The sequence below is a fragment of the Glycine max genome, chromosome 8 (genome assembly GCF_000004515.6).
Source record: "Glycine max cultivar Williams 82 chromosome 8, Glycine_max_v4.0, whole genome shotgun sequence".
Taxonomy (NCBI): domain Eukaryota; kingdom Viridiplantae; phylum Streptophyta; class Magnoliopsida; order Fabales; family Fabaceae; genus Glycine; species Glycine max.
In genome coordinates this window covers 4588642-4607867 of record NC_038244.2, presented here as the reverse complement: position 1 = coordinate 4607867, position 19226 = coordinate 4588642, and the positions used below count along the sequence as shown (strand labels likewise).

General features: G+C 31.7%; 2 protein-coding genes across 2 annotated transcripts; one reads left to right on the top strand and one right to left on the bottom strand.

Annotated features, from left to right (window-relative positions):
* The first annotated feature begins 1456 nt into the window (after positions 1 to 1456).
* On the top strand, positions 1457 to 5727 carry LOC100801956 (putative vesicle-associated protein). Its single transcript, NM_001255613.3, has 7 exons — positions 1457 to 1932; positions 3556 to 3626; positions 3895 to 3976; positions 4081 to 4193; positions 4857 to 4934; positions 5166 to 5285; positions 5386 to 5727. The coding sequence occupies exons 1-7, from the start codon at positions 1653 to 1655 to the stop codon at positions 5446 to 5448; spliced, it is 807 nt and encodes a 268-aa protein (NP_001242542.2). The 5' UTR covers positions 1457 to 1652; the 3' UTR covers positions 5449 to 5727.
* Positions 5728 to 14880: 9153 nt separating this feature from the next.
* Positions 14881 to 18608, bottom strand: LOC100801060 (sugar carrier protein C). Its single transcript, XM_003530942.4, has 4 exons — positions 18244 to 18608; positions 17823 to 18145; positions 15678 to 16307; positions 14881 to 15468 (listed from the first exon to the last, which is right to left on the bottom strand). Exons 1-4 carry the CDS (start codon positions 18374 to 18376, stop codon positions 14995 to 14997), a joined length of 1560 nt encoding a protein of 519 aa, XP_003530990.1. The 5' UTR covers positions 18377 to 18608; the 3' UTR covers positions 14881 to 14994.
* Positions 18609 to 19226: the final 618 nt, after the last annotated feature.

Genomic DNA, 19226 nt, shown 5'->3' with positions numbered 1-19226 from the left:
TCTCTCTTTTAATCTCCCCCTTAATAACCATTTGATTTTGTGATGTATGCTTATAGGATTAATCTTCAATAAGTATTATATTTTGTAGAGTTTAAAGAATTTTAAAATCTTTAATTGTCTAACTTGTTTATTCATGATTGTATCTTCCATGTACTTTGCAGTGGTATTTATAGTACCGTTTCCTTTTAATGAAACCTTTTTTGCTGATTCAAAAAAAATTGTCGAACTTGTTTCCTAATAATTTTTAACATTAATCGTACACAAAAACTCTACCATTAATAAACTTTTTTATTAAATAAATTAATACTTATCACATAAGTATTTATATATAAGTTTTTTTTTTTACAATTGAAGAAAAATATGAGTGAATTATTTTCATATAAACTATAAGTTGTTTTCACGAGCTACTCTAAAAGCTTATTAAAACAAATTGCGAATAGTATATGAATATGTACAAAAAAAAAGATTATGAATATTTCATATATAAATTACTTTTATGAGTCATTTACACAAATACATATATCTTAAAATAAATCTAAATAAGTTATAAATATAGTCTTCTTAACAACGTCTTGATTGTTTTTTTACCTTATTGTTATCGTTAATGTTTTTGCTTATAAAAAGGCTTGCCAGTTGCCACTTTTTCTTTTTTAAATTACACTGCCTTTTGTGTACTCTTTTATTTTTCTTTTCCACTAAGATAACGTAAATTCTTTATAGTTTTATCAGCTGAATTTGTATAAATTAAGTCTGTTATAACATACAATATTAAATTTCATATTGCGACAAATAAATCCTTGCATATATACTGGATTACGTACTTTGTTTTCTTAGTGTGCATGATCAGTTTATACCTACAATTTTACACAAATTAATTACCTAAGTCCCTCGTTATTAGTCCAATTCATGCTATAATTTTCTTTCCCCTTATGTTGTAGTATTAGGTTGAAAATTACTGCATGAATGCTAAATTGCTAATAATCATCAGTAAAAGAATAGAATAAGATGAAAGCGCCAATTGATTTAGCCCAAAGTATAGGACAGCTATTTTATCCACATTAGATCACATCCACAACGTTCATATTATATGGAGTAAAAAATAACCACTTCATTAATATATTGATATACATATACTTATATCCTAAACAAAATAATATACTTATATTATTGGGATAAAACGAGTAGTTGGTTGATTTTTTATTCATTTATTTAATTTTGATATTCCAATAATTTTTGAAAAAAAAATTCTCACTAAAATAAACTATTTACATTAATTGATAGAAAATTGTTGAATTCAAATAATAATTTTGAATTTAAATTCTAAATATACAATTAGAATTAAAATAATAGATATAGTATTGGAAATCAAATTTAGGAAGTGTAGTAGGAGAAAATTACAAGGTGTGGAGCTGAAAGTCAACCCCATAGATAGCGTGTAATAGACACTAGTTACGTTGAAAGAGGGAGGCCACACTTTCCCAGTGAGCAAACGCCAAAAACGCGTGGACTCAAAAACTCTTTTCTCCATCGCAGTTCATAATCCCCCCTCATATCCGCGTCTGCAACACCACTTTCACAACGACGCCGTTTAAACTGCCACATCTCAAACTCAATAATCCTCGCTCCTTCCTTTTTCCTTCTCTTGCGCCAGCATGGCCGTTGCTGACCCCAAGCCTCACTCCGAACCTAAGGTCTGGAATTTCTTCAAGCTTCCGTTCCGCCATTCCGCCACCACCAATACGACGCCGTCTTCCGCTAACCTTCACCATCTTCATCATCATCACCATAACCATCACCACAACCCTAATAATAATCTCCCCCTCGAGGGTTCCACTTCCAACACCTCCAATTCCGTTTCCTCCGTTGCGAGATCGCTTCTCCCGACACGACGTCGTCTCAAGCTCGATCCCTCCAACAAGCTTTACTTCCCTTGTATATAATCCTATTTCGCCTTCCTTATTGAAATATGGTGTTTTTTTTTGTTATGTATCTCTGCTTGCATGCAGTAATTGCTTTGATCGTGATCTAATTTTTTGTCTTTAATTTCTGTTTACTAATTTTAATTGCGATTTATTAAGGGTGCTTTGAGGCTTTAATTGGACTCTCTGCCATAAATAGAACGACTTGGTTTGGGTAAAAGTCATTGCTCGTTACTTTCAATATGGGTTGAAAAATAACGTTATAACGGTTGTTGTTGTTTTTTTTTTTGTTTTTTTTTCCTGTGTTGCTTGTCGTTTTTAATGCTGCGCTTTTCCTTTCTTGATCATTTGTTTGTGAGGTAACACTGAGTTACTAATCACATTATGTCTTTCCAAAATTGAAAGCGAGCACTGATTATTTGTTTGGATAAACTTTTCCATGAACACTTAAAAGAGAACAAGTTTAAAACGGTAAAATGAATTTGAGTTTTCTTTTAGTTAAAATCAACTTATGCACTTCAGCTTTTGGCAAAGTTAGATACTTTGATGAGATAGCTTTTATAAAAAATTAAGTGCATAAGTTAGTTTTAGCTTAGGGGAGTACTTATGGAAAAAAATCCAAACAGGGCTTATAGTAATGAAACTAATTAGTCAACTTCAACGTTGATAGCTGCTGCTGTTGATGGTTTCTGAGTATGGTTATTACACTTTTTGTCGAAGTGGATCGTGGTGATCTAGAGATGAAAACTGTAAATGTGTAGTTTACTGCTTAGGTGGAACGGGCTTGGATTTGATGCAAAATAATTGTTCCCAGAAAACGTTTGACATTAGTTCCAGGGCAAGTTTTGTTGATCCCGGTGTTGAAGATACTTATGATAGAAAGAAAAGGGAACTTTCTTTTTACCGCGTTTCAATTTTTGGTCATTTGTTGTTGTTAAATCACTTTCCTTCAAAGTGCTTTGAGTACAATAGGCTAGAGAAGTGTTCATCTTGAATTCACAAGTCTTTAAAACAAATTAGATGCGGTTAATTTGTGTGGTATGGGAGATGGATTATTTTCTGAAGATTAGTTACTTATTATTTACACACTCCTATACTTTTTGCGTTTTCTCTGTATTAAGCATTTCACTTTGAATGGTAGCGATAATAACTTAATTTGCACAAGGTGGAAGTTACCAAGTGTAGCTACTGAATTACCAAACATTTTCCTTTTTTTGAAAAAGATACTTTTGCATGGTGGATGGCAAATATGTTAAATTTGTATGGCTATGATACCAATCATAAGTTGCATGTGGTGGATAGTGTTAATGGCGTGACAATCATAAAGTTTGAAAGCAATAGGTCATGCAATGGAGATACATGACAAATAGGATAGAAAATTCTACTTGTTTCTATTTCCGTTTCCTGTGTCTACACCTGTGGGTGGATAAATACTTATACGGACAGTCTCACAGAGATACATGCTTGTTTTGTACGTGTACATGTATGTTTCTGAGTTCATATGTAATATAGGCATGGTTTATATCTTTTATCTTTTATTTTATAACCTTTTTCTTCCAATGTTGCATACGATTGGTTGATTTACTTAACCTTGTGTTATATGACTTATCTCATATTTCATTTCTATATTGTGTAGATGAGCCGGGCAAACAGGTTAGGAGTGCCATCAGGATTAAAAACACCAGTAAATCTAATGTAGCTTTCAAGGTATGGTGAAACATGTACACCATTGTTTTTGTTCCTGTTTTTTATATTTTTCTTTTCCTTATTTGCAATTTTTGTCATTTAAGTACTTCCATTGAGTCTTGAACTGAACTCTTTATTCTTGCTGTTACTATGTCACAGTTTTGCAGGAGAATAATTAATTTATTTCTTTTTAACTTGTTGAAATCACCTATGATCCTAATCAGTTCTGGAATTGGACTATCTAGTCTTACAAATTTCTTTGTTTGTCATTCAATGTATGCATGTTTAGTTTCAAACAACAGCACCCAAAAGCTGTTTCATGCGTCCTCCTGGGGCTATCCTTGCACCTGGTGAGAGTATCATAGCAACAGGTAAACAATATTTGATTTCTCTCTATGTTCCTTTTTGTGTGTAATGAAAGATCTTCATAAATACATGGCTGAGTTATCTCACTGATTTGTATTCTTTTTGCCAGTGTTCAAGTTTGTAGAGCAACCAGAAAATAATGAAAAGCCTGAAAAAACTGGACTCAAATTTAAAATCATGAGCTTGAAGGTGAAAGGATTAATTGATTACGTCCCTGAACTGGTTAGTCAATTTATTTTTGCTAAAAACCTACAATTGTCATGAATAAGAAGTATTGCTGCTGTTGAGTTTACTTTTGTTACTACTGCTGTCCTTCCTGCCTGCCTACTTGTTTCTATTCCATACTCTTCTATCACACTGGGCATCTAACAATCTTGCAACTGTATCTCTTATATTACCTATCACACTCATTCTCATTTATGTACCATGTATGTATTTACTCTACAGCAATAAATATTTTGTTCCTTAGGTTTAGTTATAACTTATAGTTGATTGAATGGGATGTATTTTCTTTTGTTTTTGTTAATTATGCTATGCATATAGATTTTGTCCTGTTAAGTGTTAACCATTATTAACTTCATAGCGTTTTAGTAAATTAATGTGCATAGTATGAGGACTTGAGATTTTTATCATGATTAGTAATGAGAAGGTTCATTTTCTTTTGGATTATTCTCTCTCTTTCCCTCTATCACACTCACACACACGATACAATTTCCTGCACAATCAAAATTCAAGTTCTTCTGTTGTATATGCTTGGTTTTTACATTTCACTCTAGTCAATCTAGTGTTGCCATTTCCCTGCTTGATGTGAAGATATCTTCCACATTGTGGAATCTTATTTATCTTTGATTCTAAATACAAGTATATTTTTCTCCCTGGAAACAGTTTGATGAGCAGAAGGACCAAGTAGCAGTGGAGCAGATTTTGCGAGTTGTTTTTCTAGATCCAGAGCGTCCCTGTCCTGTGAGTACTGAGTTTTTCAGTGTTCATTTGTATGTTGAGCCGATGTTTGTACTTGTTATACATTTCCTTTTCCCTTTCCCTTCTCTCTTTATGCACTTATATATTCGTTGCTCTACTGTGGTAGAGACATTCCGTATCAGCTATTTTGGTGTTGATGCATATCAGATGTCTGTATTAATAGTTTAATACATTAACTGATTTCATACTAAAGAGTGTCTATTGCCCGTTAAGGCTTTGGAAAAACTGAACCGACAGCTGGCTGATGCTGATGCTGCCCTTGAGGCACGCAAGAAACCTGCAGAAGATGCAGGTCCTAAAATTATCGGGGAAGGACTTGTCATAGACGAATGGGTCAGTATGTTTACTTTGCTTTTGATCAGAAGTTTTCCTTGCATTATGTTAATTTTGGCAAATGCTTCATATATTAAATAATCTATGATCATGTTTTCAGAAAGAGAGGAGGGAAAGATACCTCGCAAAGCAGCAGGGTGAAGTGGCTGTAGATTCTGTATAGAGCGTTGGTCAGGAATATACCTATAGGTAATGACATTGCAGCCAAGGAAAATATTATCTTAAGAGAAACAATGATTAAAATCACAGCGTCTTTTCTTAGAAAATTTTCAGGTGAATGACAAGTGTATTTTGGAGAAAACTATGCGTGTGTGTGGTGATCTGATCATTCTCTATGTAGATAAATGTCATTTTGTTTTTAGGCTTTTTTGTCGTGGGAATAATTTTGATGGATTGATGTGAAATAGTTTATTCAAGTTCTCATGATCAATGATTTGCTGTCAGTCTGTTTTGCGATGATTTCATTTAGGTGCAGATGGCTGAGATTCTCGACAAACTATGATAAAAAGAGATATTGATTTTAATGGTTAGTTTGGTATTGCGCTGTTGCCATAAAGTTGGGAATACAAATTTTTAGATCGTATAGTTCGTATTCTCCAAAGGAGAGCAAATTTTGCGTAATCTTGTAGAACTTACTTTTTTAACAGTTAATACTTTTAGTTAGCAGTTTCTTTTTTCTTTTTTTTTTTTATATTTCAAAATATTTTTTAAATAAATGATATAATCAATCAAGTGTCATGCTTTTAATAGAAGTAGTTACTTATGGAAAACTGAGTTTTATTTATTTGTTTGTTTGGTGAATGAAAATAGACTCTACCAATTCTTATAGATGTATTTTTTTTACAGCATTCTTAGAGATGTATTATAAAATTATTTATACATCTTGACTTGGCTGATTAAGCTTTAAGGATAATTCATTGCATATTATAGGAGGTTTTATAATAAAGTTGTCTAGAATTTGGTTTCTGACAGTTTTAAAGGATTATGCCTTGAAAATGCTTAAGGACACTTATAAAAAGATGCTTAAGGAAGAGTACTAGTGCATAATCCACACTTTAAAGATGAACATATTTTTGAAGTTAATCAGCTGAACATATTAGCAATTTTGAAATTGCAAAGTACAAACACAGTAAAATTTTCTACACTCATCTTCTTTCTTTTGTTAATTCTTCTTGGACTGGCACTTGTCTAGCAACAACTTAAATCGAGACAATTTCAAATAATTCACAATGAATGAGTAAATCAATGTTGTCTAATAGAGCTTGCAGAAAGACAACAGATCTAAGCAGATTAGTGTTGTCTAAAGTAGCTTTAGTGTTTTTGGGTACCATTACAATAAATGGTTCTGACAAGATCAGGTGAAAAGGAGAAATGCCATGGAAAAGAGGTGGAGACGAATAAGAGGACATCATAAACATAAAACTGTAAAGCTAGAAAATGGGAGCAGATGAAGGTGATGTCTGGAAAGGAGAGAAAGTTGGGGTGAAGGCTGTGGTTGGAGGAAGAGTAGAGGTGATGGTGGTGAGAAAGGGAAAAAAAAAGGAAGTGGAAAAGAAAAAGAAACTAATTATGGAGGGTGATAAATCAATTTTGACCATTTTTATTCTTTCGTTGAAAAAAAAATGTTCATTTGTTTCAAGGTATCATATTAATGATATTATATTTCAAGAATAATATTGAATATTATAATTGAGAAAGTTATTTCATGATAAGTTTGTTTGGTTATATTATAATATTTCTTAGAATATTTTATAGAACTCAAAATAGAAATTTCAAGTGTGAAAAGAAAATAACTCAACAGAAAACAAGTTGAAACGTGATAGTGGATTGAAATGGTATACCTCTGGTTGCCTGCTTGATTTAGCGTTCGTGAAATGCTTTCTAGCTCTCGCTCTCAGAGATTATTCACTCTCAATTGCTGTCTGCTCCTCTTTGCTGTCCTTGCTTTCTGATTTTCAATACAGCACTCACGTTTCACTCACAAATTGTTTTACGATTCCTCCCATTTTTTTTATCAACCCAGAATCATTTTCTTCTATTCTATTTATGGGCACAGTAAATTGTTGGTTCGATGTTGTAAGCTCTGAATCAATATGGAAAAAAGAAGAAAAGCACAGGAAAAATAAAACAAAATTAATGGCGCAGATTAGCCCGATATATTTTATTATAAGCAAGTGAGGAAAAACAATGAAATAAATAAAAAGGTAGGACAAAAAAAAGCTTTAGATGAAGTTGTACTCATTGTAAATCCATGTGGATCTTTACTATCTGCTCTTTTAACATTTTATTCAAAATCCACTTTTAAATATCATTTTAAATTCATTCTTTAACAAAACACTGTTTCTTTATACATATAAAAAAATAGCATTCACTTTATATACCACCTGTTGTCTACTTATTATCCCTTCTTTTTAAAGTAGATGCAAACCTACAAAAATACAAATTCCTATATTGGATAAAATGCTGTAACATAATTATAAAAAAAATAGCTCAAGGTCTACTTTACCACTCAGTTTCTGGACTGAATTATTCATAGAGATCTCAAGGCTAGTAACCTCTCATTGGATGAAAAACTAACTCCAAAAATATCATAAAAATTTATCGGTTAATATTAGTTGTTGGTTTTTGTTAGTGGAAGGGATTCTAACTCATGCCGTCTCCCTCTCCCTTCTTTTTTTATTCTTTTAATCACTAAGTCAATCTTATAACTAAAAAAAATCAGCATTTGGTATGGCCAAATTGGAGAAGTGCACCTTTATTTACGTAGGATATAAAATATGAATATCCATTGCTCTGTCTGTGAGTTGATTCTGATATTTAAATGTACTTGACTGCATGTTCCCAACATATTGTATATCTGAAAATTTACAGAGAAATTTTTTGTCTTCAGCATTTGATCTTTGTTACTGGAGTCTGGAGGGAGATTAATAAGAGACTGTGGCAGTGAATAATCAGTGAAAAACCCTTCTAGGATGTGGAAGTCTCCATCCAGTACTCAGTTTATTTGCAAAAGATTATTTCTTGTATCTAACTCAAACAAACCTTCTTGCACTTCTCTGTATTCAAGAGCTAGCTGGCAAGAAACCGTGCTCTATTGTTGTTGACATGCTGTAGTGTCCAACTGTCCATGCTTAACAGGGACATAGTTAATCTGCTTCCTCAAGATAAGCAACATTTGGAGTTATAAAATTGGTTTGGTTGTAAAAAGAGAAGGAAGGAAGGGAAAGGTTGTGTATTTGATTCCCCCGCTAACCAAAAAATTAATAATTAACAACTAACATTGTGGATAAAAAAAAGAAGATAAGCAACATTTGTACAAAGGCCTATTAGTTTAGAATTAGAGGTTTCTGCAGATGTTTACACTTTGACTGATACTGTCATTGCAATATGATCAATAAGTTATTGTCTAAACCTAGTTAGGATAAAATTTGTTAATAAATACTTATAGGAGAAGAAAATAAGAAGATAAAATAAATTAAGTTTATTTCATAAGTTAAAAAAATCAACTTTTAGAGAAGTCAAATGAGAAAACTTTTATAAATTAGTTATACATACATAAGTTAAGCAATATTTTACCTTTTTTATTTTCTTTTCTTTTAACTGCTTATTGAAAAGTTCATTGAGAGGGTTTGAACTTCTAATATATCTAGAGGGTTTGAACTTCTAATATATCTAGAGGGTTTGATTTTGATGTATGATGTGTAGCTATCAAGGCTTATGTTAAGTTTGATCTCTTTGTATAGGCTTCCAAATAAATACTTTAATCACTAAAAGTTGTTTCTCATTCTAAATGCAAGTTCGATTTTTATTATAAATTTTCATCTCAATTCACTTTCTTTCTATTTATTTTTTCTCTATCGGACGAACCCTTAATTCAAACCTAAGTTAATGCTAAGATTCAACATGATGTAACTCAAAACTAACTACTAATTTGGTGTTCATAAATATATAAATTCCAATTATTATCTATACAACAAGGGACGTACAATCTAAAAAAAAAACGGACGTAACAATCCTATTACGTTGCAAATATGCATATTAATAATAGAAGCTGCCTAAAACATCAATATCATCTGTAAGAGAAAACATAACTTGAGAAAGACGTTAAGAAAGTTTTCTTTGGTTAATTCTCACTCTATTCCTTTTCCCATGTGGCCAACGTCAATGCCAATTTCGATCGGTGGTAAGCCATTAATCTAATTCTAGTGTATATAGTTTTGGCTTTTGAATCATAATTGAAAAAACGATTTTGTATAAACCATCCTGGATTTCTAGTATGAAGTCTCAACCCAAACCTTTGACTATAGTACCAAGCTCTTTGTGCGTCATTTGGTTTGTGTTGATTGAGAGCTGAATTAATTAAGATAACTCTTATTTCTCTTAGATAGATAGATAAATATAATCAATAACGGTTAATAGACTAACTATTATACATGGAGTTTATATAACTGTTGATTTTTTTTCAAAGGAATACTAAAAATATTATGATGAGATTACCTGTATGAGTTTTTTTTTCTGTCTTCAAGGATCGAAGCACAAAATTATTTATAAATACATAACTTATAGAGGTTCTTATATATAAACATTATAAAGTTTGCAGATCTTTTAGCTGAACTAGATTGTTGGTATTACCTACTAGCTAAGCATTCATTTATTTTGTAATTTAAAATCGTTGATGTAACTGAAAATTTGAAGTCATAACTACCACTAACAAAGAAATGAAATAAAACACAAGGAAATCATCAATATCAACCTATATGAATCTAGAGGGAGAAGAAGAAAGAGAGCCAAGGAGAGAAGAGGAGGAAAAAAGATGAGATATTCAGGAAATGAGGGATACCGGAGATCCCTCTCTTTGCTCCAACGGTGCGGCCAAATGACATCTCCCTTGGTCCCTTTATTCTTTTTGGGATTCGTGTCACTATCTATGTACATTTAATGGAGAGGTTTTCCTCTTTTATGCACTCTCCTCTTAATCAAATGGATTCTCTTTTTAGGTCACATAGTGTACTTTTTTTATATTTTTTTCTTTTTTTCTTCTTTTTTGTCACCTTTTCTTTTTTATTTACTGTTCCTTTTTATTTTTTTCTTTTTTTTGGTTTCTTTTTTTCTTTTATTAATATTTTTTTATTGTTCTCTTTTATTTTTTTTTCTTGATCTGGACTAATTAGGGTCTCACACCTCCCCAACACAATATGGTGGTAGAAAATCAAAGAAGTATAACTCAATTAGTTAAATGGAAATGTCAAGATATATGGATTAATTAAATTTTTTTAATATTTATTTCATTGATAAAAAAAATCATATACAAGAAGTCTCCAAAATTTCATAAACCAAATAAAAGAGAATGAACTTTTTAACTGATCTTGTTCTCAACACATATATATATATAACAATACTAGATTTTAGAAAACAACAACACACGTATAGATTTGAATAATAATGTTTTTGGATGTCTTCAAAAGAAAAATATTCTTTCTGAAATAATTAATGCATAAAATTATCGTGTGGAAGTATGAATGCAACATTCTGCTTAGCCAACTTTTTTTTTTGTCAAATTATAATTAATTGAAATGCCGTGCCCAACAATACTTACAAAAGCACAAGATGCTGAATATTATTATAATTGAAATGCAACAACACTTAAAAATCATGATGAAAGTGTAATTTACTATAATGTCTACAATAATCTTTGTTATTATAATTTCTATCATAATATTTAATATATTTCAAACCTGTTTTTTCTTATAAAGAATTTTTTATTGATCTCTTAACCATTGGTGTTAAAAACCCCGGTTAGCAAGATCATTACTGAGTTAAAATGGGTCAGAGGCAGTGCAGACTTTGGATGACATGTTTGGGTCTTTTATTCCAGGGCTGGATTTTGAGAATGGGCTTTTATTTTGGTCCATTACAAACAGCCCATATAACACCTGATAGGTTAGGTTAGACTAACTTTTACTTCTTTTTTTTCAAGGACTTCACTTTAAATATGCTTAACGTGTTTTAAGACCTAAACTTTGTCTGTTATTACATAAGTTTTTGTTTTAAGATTTGATTATTCTTATTTTTTTCTGTTCATAATCGTTTATCATTTATCATATGGATTTATATCTTAATTTTTATTTTATACTATATTTTTTTTTTACAAGAGGTGATTTTCATCAAAGTGACGTAAAGAAGAATTTCTATATGCCAAATTATTTGCATTTCTATATAGTTTTAGAGGCCTAAATATGCGGTGGCCAACATGTAGTCCCCATGGAACAAAAAGTTGTGGGAGGGCCCTTAAAAAAGATGGCATATGATACCCAGAAAAGAGAGATAATGGGTGTTAAATAAGGAATAAAAAATACCTCCATTTCATAATAAATTCTATCTTATCCAAAAACGTATCCTTAGAAATATTATACTAAAAATTAATAAAAGAAGAGCCCAAATTAAATGGGAAAGTGTAGAGTCTCATGCTTTTCTCTCCTTCCCTTAAGTGTGAGTGAATTGATACCTCTCCTTTTTGGGTTCCAAGATTTTATTCCTTCTCATGATATCATATATAGTTGCATCATTGGTTCATTTCTTGTCACGCCTGTCCACCCAAAGGTCTTACAGTCTCATGATTAATAAAAGACGAAATTAAAGAAAAAGAGTGAAAACTTTATTCTTGTCGCTGCCACTCAAGTTGCCCATTAGTACATTACAGTTCTTAATAGATTTTAGCGGGGAAAAATGTGGCCTCAAATTTTCCAACAAGGTAATCATTTTGACACCAAGCCTTTTTTTGTTGTTGTCTTAGATCGAGTTATTTCTAATTAGATTAGAGAAAATTTGGGAAAAGGTGATAAGTTGCCTCTGATTTTCTGTTAATTTCTGGTTGGCTAAACGTACAATTTTTTTCAAGTGGCAGTTCCAATATGTAATGTCTTCCATAAATATATGATTGAATATAATCAGCATGCAATAATTTGATTGTTAGATTGCATCTTCAAGCACCTTCAGCTAGCCACCAAATATAATTTGCCACACTGAATTTCCAAATTATTTGGGAAGACTGTTCCCTCATTTATTGTGCAATGAGCATAGAAAGTTATGTTTTGAAAAGACAAAATTTAAATACACTATCAAGTCATAAGTATTTTGTGTTATTTTTTGTATTTAAAATTGTATTTTTTTTATCTCGATTATGTGCGTTTTTAATTTATATTGTCATTTAAGATCAGTATAAGTTATCGAGATGAACTATAAGATTAATTGAAAATCAATACAAAAACCTAAGTTTTATTCATTTTAAATTACTAGATCAGAGACCTACCAGGCTACCATGAATCTAAAGCTCTTGAGTCTTAACAATGAGGTTCTCAACAATATCCAACAATTACTAATCAATATGTGTGATTAAAAGCAGGTGTCCAAAACTTGTAAAAATGTAAAGAAAATTTGTTTTAAATTGTTTTTATGCAACAAACTTCGACATCCTTCTTTTAGTTATGAAATAAATAGGAAAAAAAGAAAATGCGACATAAAATGAGTAATATAGTAATGCGTAAAATATATATTTAGCCTCTAATTTTAGGGATTTTTATGCTTTTAATTAGTTCTTATAAAAAAATTCCCTAATATTTTTATCCTTAATGAAATTTCCATTAGTCACTTAAGTCTTTCTGTTAACTTGAGCTAACAAAATATACTCAACACCAGCCATGTGTCACGTGTCATTTTTATAATATTTCTTGCTAGATAACAAAAATGAATAAACTAAGAGGTGATTTTCATCAAAGTCACATTAAAGAATCTGTTCTCAAGATAACAAGATAAAAGGATATATTGCTTAAAAAAAGATAAAAGGATATTACACAATGGGAGTGTTTGTTTTAAAGACTGATGTTTTAATTATTGATGCTAACACAAAGAAGTTGTTTGTATTGATTGAAAGTGGTTTTCACATTACAAAGTTAGCCAAGTCAACATTAAGAAAAAAATTTAATATACAAAAAATATTGTCAATTGCAAGATTGTCTTTATGAGAAAAAAAAATATTAAATTCTATTATCATCATCACTATCAATAATCGAAAGATTGTCTTTATGGGAGAAAAAAAATACTAGAATTCTACTGTCATCATCACTATGAACGTTAAAAACAAAAAATAAAAGATGTAGAAAAAGAAAATGGTAGATTGATATAAATTAAAAAGTTAAAAAAAAATCTTAAAAACTACTGTAAAGAAAATCACTAAAAACACTATCGTTAAAAAATAATCACTAAACATACTCTTATTCAATATAATTATTTCAATTTGTACGTATAGAAGATTGTTTCAACCTAAGTATTGTATTGTTAAGCTCACTTCAATAAGATATTGCTCAATTTGTCTCCCATGAGTATCCACAATTTTGTTCTTTAAAAATATTTCCTTGGATAAAAGGAGAATGTTATTTATAAACTAGGATTTTTGTTGTGATAGAACGTTTTTTATACATATATATTTTTAAATTCTTAGTAACATTACTCTTTTTGTTTTTCATATGTTTTTTTAAAAATAATTTTATTTAAGACATAATCAAATATGAAATATGAACACTTTTTCAGCAAAAGCTTAAATTTTATTTTCCCACGTAATAAGAAGTTAATGTTAGTCGTTAGACTTATAATTTATTCGGATAACATATAAGAATCAATTCTATTAAAAAAAATTCACAAAAATGCCATAAAAAAAGGTAAAGCCAACTAAAATATTATTTTACATTCTCCATAAAAGAATAATTAATTATCTCTCGTCATGAAACTAATTCAAACACACTTTCAACCCCGTTGGTAGTAACGCTTCTATGCAAAAGGCAACACAAATGGTTATGCGTTGATCATGTGGCATATGTGTCGGAGCTGATTATTATACCATCACAACACATGATTCTTTGATTTCTTTCTGATCCTTCCACTCTACATTGCTTTCAACCAATGGACTTCCCCGTTGCTCATTTAAACTAAACTATTGGGTCATTGGTATAACATTGGCCTTTTATACGCTGTCTACAATACTGAGGATTGAGGAATCCAATTGGACAAAGATGTATGAAAGAGACAGAGAGAGAAACTATATTTTCATATAATAGAGAATTATGTACTACTTCTTCGTCCTAAAATTACTGTTGTTTAAGATTCTTCAGACATATAAAAAAAAGTAAGTATTACAAGAAAATAGTATTTATTAGCAAATACTTTTACTAAAATATTCTTATTTTTCTTTTAAATTTTAATAAATATATTATTAAGCCTTTTAAGACAACATTTATTAAAGGTGCTTTAAAAAAATTATTAAAGGATAAAATTAAAACAGATGTTTAAATATGTCATTGAAAAGTAAAAAACATAAGTTAGTTTGATTATTTTTTCAAGGGTTAAAATTTTGTAGTTATGTTAAGATGGAGAGAGTAATAAAAAGGGAGAGACAGAAAAACAAAGGATAAGAAATTGGGTGTTGATGATGTATGAGTGTACATCCAACTTGATGTTTTCAAAGACATAATAATTTGTGCAATTGGACTGATATAGGAAAGTATGCTGTAAACTCTGTTCGTATGAAGAAACAGGGGACACATGAGAAAATAACCCTTTTTAATTTATAGGAACAATTCAATACATTGACACCACCAATAGTATGATTTACCAACAAAAGCTAAAACGCTAGTCATTGAGAAAAATAAACAAGTAACTACACTTCTTTGATAGCAGTTCCCCTCCCCATCTCAACACCATTGCCATAATCATCATTCTCCACGAATCTGGACCAGAAGGGGTGTGCCTTCCAAACCTGGTTCATTTCTTCAATGGGAATGCCCTTGGTTTCAGGCAAGAAGAAGTAGATGAAGAATGTCATGATCAACACGAAAAAGGCAAAGAAGATGAACAAGCCGAACTTCATGTGGCAAAGCATTGTCAAGAAGACTTGTGCAATCAAGAAAGTGAAAAACATGTTCACCGACACATTTATACTTTGAGCAGCCGAACGGATCTCCAAGGGAAAGATCTCACTAGGCACCAACCAACCTAGGGGACCCCATGACCAGGCAAATGCTGATACGTAAATGCAAATGAAGAGAACCACAACAACTGCATACCATTTTGGCAAATCACCAGGGTTTCCATCAATTCCAAACTTTGCTCCTATAGCAGCTGCAACTACAGCCTATGCAATACACACCAACATATGCATAATTAAGACAAGTTCTTAGCTTAGAAGTTTATACACACTAAAGTCAAGCTTATTTTTTGAATGTAATATTAATTATTTTTTCACTAATACACCTAATAAGTGTCACTTAAGTTTTTCTTGATCTATTTAAGACAATATAAGACCAGACTTATTTTAAGAAGGGAGTACATTGAAAGGGGTACCTGGCAAATGACCATTTGAACTCCACCTTCAAGGAAAAGGGCTCTCCTACCCCACTTGTCAACACCATAAATTGAGACGCAAGTTGCCACAACATTAACAACGCCAGTGATCACAGCTGACATTAGAGCAGAATCATCCTTAAACCCGATGGAGCTGAACAACACCGGCGCGTAAAACATGATGACATTGATTCCAGTGAGTTGCTGGAAGAATGGAATCAGCACAGCCATGGTGAGGTGGGGTCTGTACTTTCTTTGCAACAAGTTCCTCCACGGGTGCTCCACTTTTCTGGAGGATTCACTAGCTGCAACAAGGTCATTGAACTCTTCTTCCACATCGTCGATGCCGCGAACTCTCCGAAGCTGAGCCTTGGCCTTTTCACGATCACCCCTTTCAATCATGGAATTGGGAGTGTCCGGAAGGACTAGTGATCCTATTGTGATTATAAGGGCAGGGACCATAGCACCTCCCAAACTCAATCTCCATCCCCAGCCACCATGGATTTTAGCAAAGAAGTAGTTCAACACATTGGCCACGAGGATACCAACTGTGATTGACAATTGAAAGCCAATGTTCAATGCTCCTCTATATTTGTATGGAGCCATTTCAGATAGGTAGAGTGGCACAGACTGTTCATCACATAAGTAAAATCAGAAAACTAAAATCATTAGTCAATGGTGAAATAATTGTAACAACATTGATGAAATAATTGAGTAATATAACTAGTTTACATGTTGGTATGTAATTCGTTTGTTCCTAATTATTTAATTAATTCATGTTTTTTTAAGAAAAATAAGAAATTTAATTAATCATATTAAATCTGTTAATTATTTGTATTATCCTTCTAGAATTATCCTTATTTTATTTAAGTTTAATTACATTTAGAGATTAAAAAATGATCTTATAAAAAAATTAGTGATTTAACTAAAAAAACGTGTAGGACCACACGGGTTCTTATCAACTTGTAACGTTTGTTTTTGGGAGAAGTAAAACACAAAAAGCCCGGCAACGGAAAACTAGAGTAACAATTTTTATTTTTTATTTTTATAAATTCAACGTCGTGGAAAATGATGTAAAGGAACGTGGGAACGGGGCACAATAATTAAGCCACTATTAGTAAATTAGTGGCACCAAGCTCCAATTGTGTCCGTCCTAATCCAGCTATCACTCTCAACACAAGCTAAGAGATAAAATAAGTGAGGATTCTTTACACAACAACCAAACAAGTCCAATTTGCTAAGTTTCAAAAGGTCAGAGTCAAAAAACACACAGACAAAAAAAGGGCGTAGTCAAAATTAGCCGAAATCAATAAACCATACGTAGTAGAGTAGAAAAAATAGCCCCAAATTCCCAAAATACAGTAAAGTAGGGAAATCAATAGTTGCGGTAATAAGTTAGAAATCGACGACTTTTTGGGTCAATAAAAAAACTATTATCACAACCAATGAATGCCTGAAAATTGAGTAACCGTATATTTACTACGTGTCAGAAACTTTCTGCGAAAGGTTCTGTCTTTCTGTCAGAGTTAATAAAACGTATACGGAGTTCAATTTTATATTCCATCTATTGTCCCTTTCTCCCCGGAGAAAAAAAAACTGAAAATAAATATCATTAAGTAGATCTGGGAAATGGATTCAGTATCAACGGCACCGAGTAGCAAAATAGTGCACAAAAGACAAATTAAACGACAACTCGTCCTATTACTCAATTGTTAAGAAGAAGAAAAATGGAACAAAACGGCAAAGAAGGAAGGAATCCTATCAAACATAATCTGAACGGTTTTATGTCTGAATTTGAAAAAAACTGCAAAAAATTGACTCTTTCTCTCTAGCTTGTCTCACTACACAGGGAGAGAATATCGGAGACATACCCATACCCTCGTGTTTCATTCCAATAAAATAAAAAAGTTAAATTATTTTGCTAGAACAAAAGAAGAAAAATCACATAAACAAGATAAAAATTTTGTTTGCTAAATAAGAGATTTTTTTTATTCGAGGTACTTGAATTGATAGTGAGTCATTAACAAAGAGAGATTTGAAAGAAGTCAATAATCAGCATATTTGGTATCATGTTTCAGGGACGTGATTTTTAGAATTAATAATTAGTAATAGTTTTCACATCTGGAACGTGATTATGAAATATACCTGATTGGCAAACCCGATACCGAACCCGAGCAAGATCCGACCCACGATGAGCATCCACACGTGTTGGGCAAAACCGTTGATAAGGGCACCGACGAGGAAAAGCAAGCCTCCGAAAAGCATGGAGAGTTTTCGGCCGAACCTACGTGTGACGGTGGAGGCAACCAACGACGACAGCAACGCGGCGAGATACAGCGACGACGTGAACATCGTCAGTGTCTGGCTGTCGTATTGACAGTACTGGTTCACCGTTTTGTCGGAATTCTTCTTCCGGAACACCGACGGGAAAAACTTGAGCAGAAACGGATCCATGGATGTCACCCCACCTGATCATAACCCCCACACACATTAAAAACATAAGATCATAGGTTAAATCAAAATAAAACACTAACATACGTATACACATGTGTGTAAATGTTAGTACCTGAAATTCCGATATCGTAACCGAAGATTAACCCACCCATGGCTGCAACTATACATGTTACCGTCACAAAAGGAGTGAGGCTTCCAGGGTACTCCTTGCCCCCTCCGTTGCTAATACCTCCTACCGCAGGCATTTTTTTCTCTCTCTCTCTGTTTCTTTATCAATAGGAGAGAAAATAATGAGAAAGTGAAACTGGGGTGAGAAGATACAAGAAAGAGAAACAAGATGGAGCTTTTGGATGGGGAGGGGCAAGTTTTTATATAGCCAGATTTTCGTTGAATCATGGGTTGAGCTGTCAATGATGATATTGTATGAACATATGCTTATCTATAAATTAAATTCAATTTGCATTTCAAATGATGTAAATTTTAAGTAACTGTTAAGGTTAGTGGGTATTGGGCAATTAATAAATGTTTTCTTAGTATGAAAAAAATGATTATGTATTGGCAACTGTAAAAAAAAAAATTGCAGATATATCATAATCAATTTTTTTTTATAAATTTTATTATTCATCATTTAATATTATAAAAGATATTAATAAGAAAAATATAAAACCAAAATGATAATTACTTTTTAGGATAAATTTTTTCCTCTTAATAGTGGAATGGAATAAGTAATGTATTTCGCTTGCCTAAACTGTTAATCCCTATCCCCTAAAGAACTTTACAGTTCGTTTTAAAAGGAAAAAAAAAAGATAAAACCAATTGAATACAAGAGTAGAAGCATTTAACTAATATTGGGTTTGCAATCAAAATTACTTCAGAGTAATTCAATATCTGTAAATATTTATCTATTTAGTAACCAATATTTAAAAAATAAAACACAAAAGAATTTATTTTAGGGTATAATGTAAAGATACTAAACAATTATTTTTTTATAAACAGGCTTTGACTACAATTAATTTTTAATTGACTGATCTAATCTTTATAAGAAGAAAAAAAAAACATGATACACTAACTAATAAATCTTTGATACAAGAAAAT

Bases quoted from the DNA above. Each gene is read 5' to 3' on its own strand.
- LOC100801956 (NM_001255613.3), top strand. From the start codon at position 1,653: ATGGCCGTTGCTGACCCCAAGCCTCACTCCGAACCTAAGGTCTGGAAT. The intron at 3,627-3,894 runs GTATGGTGAAAC...ATGCATGTTTAG, and splicing joins AATCTAATGTAGCTTTCAAG to TTTCAAACAACAGCACCCAA. The intron at 3,977-4,080 runs GTAAACAATATT...TCTTTTTGCCAG, and splicing joins TGAGAGTATCATAGCAACAG to TGTTCAAGTTTGTAGAGCAA.
- LOC100801060 (XM_003530942.4), bottom strand. From the start codon at position 18,376: ATGCCTGCGGTAGGAGGTATTAGCAACGGAGGGGGCAAGGAGTACCCT. The intron at 16,308-17,822 runs GTATATTTCATA...TGTGATGAACAG, and splicing joins GTATCGGGTTTGCCAATCAG to TCTGTGCCACTCTACCTATC. The intron at 15,469-15,677 runs GTACCCCTTTCA...TGTATTGCATAG, and splicing joins TTCAAATGGTCATTTGCCAG to GCTGTAGTTGCAGCTGCTAT.